The sequence below is a fragment of the Poecilia latipinna genome, unplaced genomic scaffold (genome assembly GCF_001443285.1).
Source record: "Poecilia latipinna isolate Pla-1442-1.1 unplaced genomic scaffold, P_latipinna-1.0 Scaffold566, whole genome shotgun sequence".
NCBI classification, from domain to species: Eukaryota; Metazoa; Chordata; class Actinopteri; order Cyprinodontiformes; family Poeciliidae; genus Poecilia; species Poecilia latipinna.
In genome coordinates, this window is record NW_015113182.1 from 251613 (window position 1) to 260761 (window position 9149).

Sequence of the window (9149 nt, forward strand, 5' to 3'; positions counted from 1 at the left end):
TTCTGCTCATTCTTCCTCTTTTTCTTGGTTTTAACCAAAATAATTAATGATTTGGTTGTAATTTGCACACCGGTGCCAGATGGAATCGATCGTTTGTGCAGAACGGGATAAGGAGTTTGTATATTTGTTTGGTAATTTGCTTTACTATATGCATGTAAATGCATATCTACAAAAAATAAAATAAAAAAAAATGTATATCAAATGTGTGTTTTTTGTGAAGCAAAATAACAAATATGTCAAGCATGGCATGAAAGACATTTTCTTTCTTTATTGAACAGACCTCTGAATTCTGTACAGATGACATTTTTACTGAAACATATACAGCTAAAACTAGATTGTAGAGAACAAATGTAAAATATGGAATTATTGCCTCTCGCCCCTAGATCAGGTCCCTGAATTTAACTCTGTACATTCAGAAATGACTTTAAAACTGGGTCAGCTCTCAGTTTAGGATTATCAGAATGTTTCATTTTTATTCTTCTACCATGTAAAAGAATGCCGATTTTAATTGTGGTCTGATTATATGTAAAATTGAGAACAAAAAAAATCTAGAGGCTGATGAATCAGCCCAGATTTCCTTAATTTTGGGCGATTTGTGAATTTTATCCGCTGGCCTTATTTACCTCCAAAGCTCTGGAAATCAGCTACTGACCCTCTTTGTTCTGTTGTGAGAAGTCGCCACCCCACTGTTGCTTTTGCGACCTTTTGGACTAAAGCATATCGGTATCGGCCAAAATTGGAATCGAACAGAAAACTGCAATCGGTGCAAAAGAAAAACAAAAACAAAAAAGCTTCATTTAAAAAAAAAAAAAAAAGAAACTGGGAACTAAATCAAATATTTAGCTGAATCAAAACGATAGGCACGCTGCTTCACTCTAGCTTTCACGTCTTAGAGCTCATATGAAGGTGAATGCGGATCTTTGCCTCACCTGGCAGACTTTACTGACCCCAGCTTATATCAGTGGCAAGACTTAGTGATTCAATGCATCTTATTGCATAGTTGCTGTGAAACAGAATTAAACATGAACGTTTTTTTTTTCCGCTGAACAGCAATGAGCTTTGTTGTTTCTGTTTGTGTAGCGAGGTAACTTCAGTTGCTAACAGCCACAGTTTCCTTTAAGTAGCACTGAATACCTTCTCTAAACATGGCTGGTTAATAATGGCCTCTGATTTCAAAAACTTCATGGACCAAATAAACAAAGCTCTGTTCTGGGAACACGAGTTTCTGTTATGTAATCCCGGCAGACCGCAGGGGGTCAGCGGGGGGAGACCGCCCTGCTGTCTGACTCTCCACTCGACCGATCCCACATTGAGGCTGGAACACTTTTGTTAAGTTAAATGATCCAGATGTTCAGTTAAAGTGGTTTGTGCTGGTACATAAAATGTGCATAGCAAACTGTTCTGAACAAAAAAAAAAAAAAAAAAAGATATCTTAAGAATTATCCAAACGTAAGAGAACATTCAGAACTTGTCGGAGTCGATTAGATTTTCAATCAGTTCCTCGGTCTTTCTGTGGAAACATTGTGAGCTCAGTTCTGGTGTAGTCTGTTGCAGACTGGAGGAGCAGCAGCTCATGCAGCATGGAGGAGGAGGGGGGAGGTGTAGGGAGGGGGGTCAGATGTATTTGTTGGCCAGATTCTGAACATCATCCTTGGTGAACTCTGCACTCTCCACAGCTGAAAGACGCTCAAAGAGCTGAGTCACGTAGCGACGCTCATCCTTCTCCAGCATCATGAGAGCCACCTGCAGACACAGTTCAGCTGTTTACCTTCATTCATATATGAGTCATATTTTTAAAATATTCACCAACAAAACCATTTGAATCCCCTCTTACCCGGAACCTGTCAGCGGTGTGCAGCTGATCGAGGTGCCGGTACGCCAAGTCGGGCTTCTTTTCCAGTAAATGGGAGTCCAGTGCCTTCACGATGAAGCTGATGGTGTGTCCATCCAGCTGGTTGCTAAGATACTGGGGAAGCAGTTCTGGTTCCGTGGATGTCAGCAGTTTGGCGCAGGCTGCTGTGTTTCCACAGCAGCGCGATGCGTTCAAAGACTGACCAAATTCATAGGCGCTGCTGGGTTTGAGGTTGATGCTGATGTTGTCTCCTGTGCAGCTGCTCTCGGAGTTTGGAGCTTCCGTCATAACCTCCTCACCGTCGACCTGCAGTACGAGACGGACACACGTCTTAGAGCCATGTGAGTTATGGATGTGAAACCTCAGCAAACGTCTGAAAAATCACCCACTGGCTGACAGACCCACCCACCACGTCAGCTTCTACACATGTATGGTTGACTTAGCAACTATTGCTATATTTAGCAACGTTTACAATAAAAATAATAATAATAAAAAATAACAGAAAATCGGTGGTCGGCCAATAAACTTCAATCAGTGTGCCCGTAATGTGAATTCCAACCAGGACCACCTTGTTGTTTTTTGCTGATGTGTATCTTTACATCAGTGAAGGTTTATTTCACTGAATGAAACAGCTTCATATTCACACAGACTGATGATCTGAGCATTTCTTTTCTGTTAATTGTAATGATTTTTCACATACAGCTAAATAAAACTTATTTTATTTAGTTTTATTAAATAAAATAAGTTTATTTAATAAACTTAAAGTTTATTAAACTTTAAGTTTATTAGAGTTTAATAAACTTAATACACACTTTATTAAGTGTGTATTAAGTTTAATACACACTTAATAAAGTGTGTATTGAAGCCCACACGTTAATACAGAAGTGTGGGCTTAATGCAAAGCAATCTACTTCCTGGTAGAAAGTTATTATCAAAAGGTCCTTATAAGCTAACAAACAAGCCTCATTGGTTCACATATTCTAATTTATTAAAATGTATCTGTAACGTTTATAATATGGAAACTTGGGGCTCCAACCATATCATATCCTGAAAGAAAAATAAGGCTTTACATGTGAGCAGAGCGCAGACGGCCATGAAACAGAACAGAGACATACCTCTGTGATGGCAACGGTCTTCCTGGGTTTGTCCTGTGTGGCGCTGGACAGACTCTGTCTGAGCAGGACCGTGACCTCCTCCAGCTCCTTCTCAGCCTCCTGCACGTTGGGGTCCAGCTGCAACACTTCCTGCAGGTCCGAGCTACATGCCAGGTAATCCTGATGGGAGCGAACACACAAACTGGCTGTGGAATCATGCTGCGCCCCCATGTGCTGTCTTAAACGCTGGTCTTAATGAAGACAGAAGCGTGGTGTTTGTGTATGCTGACCTGGAGGCCCTTGTTGGCCAGGGCCCGTCTAAAAAAGGCCTTCTTGTTGTCCGGCTCCAGCTCCAGCGCTGCGTCGCAGTCCTGCTTGGCCTCACCGAACCGCTGCAGCTTTAGGTAGCACAGAGCTCTGGAATTGCACCAACAACCTGTCAGTTCTGCTCACCAGCCGCTCGGCTTGATAGATGAATTCCTATCATTTAAATTTGATAACATGATCCATGTTCGGTCATTGTCAGATCACGGATTAAACAGTAAAATATTGTTCTGTGACCTAGCTCTGCTATCTGGCTTTATAAATGAGTTTTCTTCTGGTTGCTTGCACTTTTATTTATAGGTACCAGAGTAAAGATGGTCGGAAACAAAACTCCTCTGTGTTTATCACGAGATCCCAATAAAACACAGTTATGTTTGGGGTTGTAAAGTTTAAGGAGTGTGAATACTTTTTAAAGTCACAGTAGAAAGAGGATTACTTTCAACTAGAGTTTTCTACAAATTTAATAAGTTAAATTTAAGACATTTTTATCTTTAGAATTTTAGACATTTAAGACAGAAAATAATCCTTATGTAGGGCTGCAGCTAACGGTTATTTTAGCAATCGATTATTCTATCGATTAATCGGATTTTAATTTGAACATCATCATGAAAAGCTAAGCCCAGTGTACGGCCAATCTGTTGATCATTTTATGAATGAACTGATTAATAATTGGATGCCAAAGGTGTTCAATAGGAGATTTTGTTTTATGGAGTTTGAAGTGGGTGAAGCTAAAACTACAGCACTTGAGGAATTTTAGGTAGAACAAGATTTACAAGATTTTTTTGTTTATCTGCAATGCAGAACATATGTATCTTTTGTACAGTTTCCACTTAATTACTGCTCTAAAAAGGCAGTAATTCGGGAAATGGCCTTTTTCCCCCTGAAAATTAGTAAAGAAAAACAAAAAGAAAGAAAAAATCTAGGCATATTTAACCCTCCTACTGTCTTAAGAGACATTTAGACCCCACAAGTGTTTAACTCTGTGCGCGGTCCAGCAGGGTTGATTCTGTGTGCGCCTAAACAAACCTTTTTTTGTAGTTTCGGAAACTGCAGTCTTAGCGCGACGCTCAGGTGAAGCGTGGCAGATGTCGCAGTTGGGCAATGGGGAACTCGTAGCGCAGGTCAGACCGCACACACGTTAAAAAGCTTGCGAGATTCAATTGACCACATCTCTTAAGATCATAGGAGGGTTAAATATTGAAAAAAAGGGACAAGAATACATTAAATAATCTCTTGTCTCTAAATGCATTTGCCAGTTACTCCTCAGCAGCTACCTTTAGGTGACCTTGGGCATCTGTTCTGGTCTGGCTGTACTACAGAAAAGCTATTTTTACAGCAGAGTTCATGACACGTGCGAACAGAATCACACAGCGGGAGATTTTTCATCCCAACAGCAGTTTCCTTTCTTCATTCTCAGCAGTGAGCCGAAAACAGAAAGAACACAGCGGCAGACAGAGAGAGAGAGAGAGAGAGAGAGAGAGAGACAGAGAGAGAGAGAGAGAGAGTTATCTAACCTGTTGGTGTAGATAGCACACTCCTTTGGCTTTAGCTTAAGGCATTCTGCGTACTTCCCCAGAGCTTCCTGGTACTGACCCTTCTTCACAAAATCATTCCCTTCTTGCTTCAGAGCTGTAAAACGGACTTCTGCTCTCCTTTCTACAACACAGAATAAAGAGGTGATTACTTAACATTGATTATTCCTGTGCGGACCACTTCCATTTGCCTCTCTTTTGCCGTCATAAATCCAGCTGGCAGGACGTTTTAATTGGCCTCCTTTTCACGAGCCAGTGTTGTGCAGCTGGGGGTTTAATGCTGTAGAGGAATGCTGAGCTGGCCGGACACATGGCATGAGAGAGAAAGTCAGCAATCAGTCACAGTGTGAACTACAGGCTAATCAATCTGCTGCAGAGCATCATCAGGGAGGGAAAAGTGTGCCAGCAGCTCTTTTCTTTATTAAAGTGTATTATTAGCAGCTGGAGCAAAGACTGGGGATGGAGGAAAGCGCCTGGTCAGCACAAGGAGGTGACAAATGAAATATGGCTTCTAAAAGTATAAATGCCTCTTGTGACAAACACAAAAAAATTCTGGTACAAAATCCCAGTCCAGTCGAGCCACTTGCTAGTAGGCCTGACATCATAACTAATTCTGCTAGACGATAAATTGTCCCAGTAATTATCGTGATAATCGATAATGTTGTTTTGAGAGTTCACTCTCTCAAAGAGAAATTTAATTTTTTTTAAAAGAACTCCTAACAGTGGAATTGGAATATATTTTAAATGTCCAAAATAAAACAAGCAAAAACAATGAATAAAAAGTAAGCAAAAGTGACAAACAAACAAAACCATAAATAAAATGAACCCTCTCTGTAAAGAACATTGCTTTTCACAAAATATTAATTATCAGAATGGAACTAAAAATAAAATAAAAAATCCTCCAAAATAAGACATAATAATAATGTGTAGAGAAAAAAAAATCAACAACTAGTTCATTTGTAAAAACACACAACTATATCTGATTGCCTTTTAGAATAATTCATGTAAAAAAAAAATTACATTCTTAAACTGGTCAGGCGCTGTAAAATATAGCAAATTTCTTGATATTAAAACACATAGTGGTTTGTTCTACAAGTCCAGGTCCGTTTTCATCAGTGGAGGGTGAATGTTTTCAACAGACCTGCGTCTCTGGAGGCTTTTTCTGCTCGAGCCTGGAGGACCTGCTGGCTGGGGGGGTCTTCTCGTCGGTGCTGCTGGGCGGACAGGGGAACCAGGGGAATGTCTGGGAGCTTCTCTCTCCACTCTGGGCCGTCCTGCTCGATCAGCAACCGGGTGATTCTGGTGAGACAAAAAACAGAGCAGGTTTGTAGAGAGCTAAAAAAAAAAAAAAAAACTTTTTGTATATTACACTTTCTGAATCCAAAAATGCTACAGTAATTCCTTCTTTTTTTTTTTTGCTGTTGTAGACGAATCAAATAAAGGGGTTAAAATTTGGTGAAAAGACACAGAAGCAAAAAGAAAATGTGTGAAAATATCATACAAAGTCAATGTCTATTTTCAGAAACGGAGAAGTAAAGGAAAAAATAAAAAGGGGAAAATACTGAAATAATTCTACTAAAACTAAAAGACAAACATTTCTCCTCCTTGACTTTTTAAATCAGCCACTTTTAGCTTTGAGTAAAGCTCTGCAAACTTTAACCATATAAAAAATTTTAAAATCATCAATTTCCTAAGATAATGTGCTGACTCTTTTTTTTTTTTTCCTATTTATTTATTTACCTAAATCATATTTTGGCAATAATAAGGGGGTGATCTTTTTGCCAATGCTTCTTTTGGCTAAAAATGCAATTATTTTGAGAAGGTGTCAAAATGACCTCTAATATATTTTCAGAAAAGCTGTTCATTTGTAACCTTCACTGTTTAAATGATGGTGACGTGATGATCAAACTTCCTACATTTAGTTTATTCAATATGGGAATTTTTTTTAACTTGAGCAACTTGAGTAACTTCCCTTGACCTGATGAGTGACTATAAGTGTTTGTATTATATAACACAGAAGCACATGTACTTTAGCAGCCATATTTAGCCTTTAGCTAAAGTAAATCTCTAAGTGACTAAAAAAGTCTCTGGACATGTAACAGTTTAAGTTCTAAAAATAGACAAAGACAGTTTTTACTGTCATTCAACTGCACATTTAAATTCTACAGATTGATATAGCTCCACTAATAATAAAAGAAACAAATAAAAATAAAAATATATCAATATAAATATATACAGTAAAATGATTAACTGAAGTTCAGTAGTGACTCATTGGGGTGAAAAGCAGTGGGCTCACTACACAACCCTGAGGGCAGCCAGTGGTAAGGAAGACGGCACTTGAGTTATATTTGCCAACCCTAACATAGTGGGGTCTACAAACATATAAATAAACAGATAAAGAAGTAAAATCAAGGTTTTCAGTAGGCTTCAGCCAGAAACTAACGACTATAAAGAATCAGCTGAAATGTGAAGATCTGTGAACTGAATGCGTTCAGTTTGCCCTGCTTCAGTGCAGCCGGTCTGAACGGTGGGAGCTAACACCTGTTGACGCTGTCATGTGCCGCCTGCACGCTGATGTCGATCTGCAGGACGGTCTTGTAATCCACGTAGGCCTTCCTGTAGCGCTCCAGCGTCTCGTAAGCCATGGCCCGGCGCAGGAGGGGCTTGAGGGAGAACGGATGGAGCTCCAGGGCTCTAGTTAGTATAAATAGACATAATTAGATGAGGACAAAGGATCAAGGCCCCTGTGATACATGCAAGACGAGAAGATTGTGTTTCTGTATCTACAGTTCATATTTACATGCTATTTTAGATGTCTGTTACTTAATACATGACATATTAGTGTGGTTTTTGTAACCCCATCCCTCTGCAGGGACATTAAGTGTTTTAGGGTGTGTTAATGGGAGGGAACCTCAGTGATGGTTCAACACGCCTTGGCTAAATGACTGGGATCGGCTACTGTAGCTTGTCTGCCATCATGCTGGATTAGGAGTGAGCCATGGATCTCACCTGGTGCAGTCCTGTATGCAGTCCTGACTGTTGCCATCTTTCAGGTAGCACGCCGCTCTGTTGGAATACAGAATACACAGATCCTCAGGACTATCCATCCCTGCATGGAGAGAAACCAGTTTCAGATTTCAGATGAACTTTATGCTGGTAAATTAATAAGACTACAACAAAAAAAGAAAACAAAATAAAATGCTATTTTACAAACAAATAATTTACCAAAAAAGAAGGATTAGGCAGAAGACAAGGCTTATACTTCCCTACTCAGATACCTACAGTAATGGAGCTTATGTACTTGTCCATATAAATACATAAATAAATACACATATTTATATTTAAATAGGCATGTATATACATATTTCACATAAATATAGTGTAACACAATACATATATACATCTACGTAACAGTGTGAGCTTTTATGATTATACATTTTAAGGCTCTTAAAGCTCACTAAAAAGCACATAATTTAATATCATTATTCAATTCCTTCCAGTTTCATGTTGATAACTGAACCGCAGCCAGACTTTACTTTACTCTTTAGCATGTTCAAATATTAACAAACCTTGTAAATTATGTTTACTCTTTCTTAACTTAAATCATTTATGATTTCCTAAAGGAAGACTTTTGTTCATCGCTTTACACCTTAAAATTTTAAAGTATAAAGGTTTATTAGGTGGTTCCCTATAATCTATTACAGACAACAGCAGGAGGCACAGACGTACCTCTCAGCTGCAGTGACGACAGCTTTTAAAAGATTTGCATGTCATGAATTACAATGTTCAAATATCAGTTTATTGCACCAGCATGAAGTATTTTAGAAACATGACAGTAGCTACTTTCACTTCCTCCTCAGTGTTTTGAACGTGTACATGTTGAAATAAAGGGTTCCTTGGCTGATCAAATAGAAACATTTTAGTTTAATTCTATGATATCCATCCTTATGTACACTTATAACTTAAGCTCAATGCATGTCTGTCCCTGGATTTTAACAGTTTTATTTTAAATCTGGAGTCTTTGATCCTTAAGCTTCACAAGTTTGAATTTATACACATTTACGTTTTTCCTCACTGTGAAGTTAAATCAGACCAAACTTTTCTTGTGTTAGCTTATTTAGAATGACCAAAATTATGTCTGTCAGAAAATTTAGTGAGAACATTTTGTTTTAGAAATTTTTTGTAACTTTCCTCAAATTCAAAGGTTTTACATTATTTTGGTCAGTATCAGAGATAACTGTCTTTCAAAATGTATGACTTGGGTCAAAACCTTTTGGGCTTCCTTCCACTTTTTGCTATGCAGCTGTATGACTGGCAGCTAAACAGGCCCTTTGCATCATGCTACCA

General features: G+C 38.7%; 1 protein-coding gene across 1 annotated transcript in view; it reads right to left on the minus strand.

The window, feature by feature from the left end:
* Positions 1-248: 248 nt before the first annotated feature.
* Positions 249-9149, minus strand: part of LOC106953162 (sperm-associated antigen 1) — a 25749-nt gene continuing 16848 nt past the window's right edge. The window contains 8 exon segments of the mRNA XM_015041737.1: positions 249-1743; positions 1835-2158; positions 2968-3126; positions 3237-3363; positions 4785-4926; positions 5944-6101; positions 7344-7496; positions 7812-7911. Of these exon segments, the coding sequence (XP_014897223.1) occupies positions 1615-1743; positions 1835-2158; positions 2968-3126; positions 3237-3363; positions 4785-4926; positions 5944-6101; positions 7344-7496; positions 7812-7911 (1292 nt within the window). The 3' untranslated portion in view covers positions 249-1614.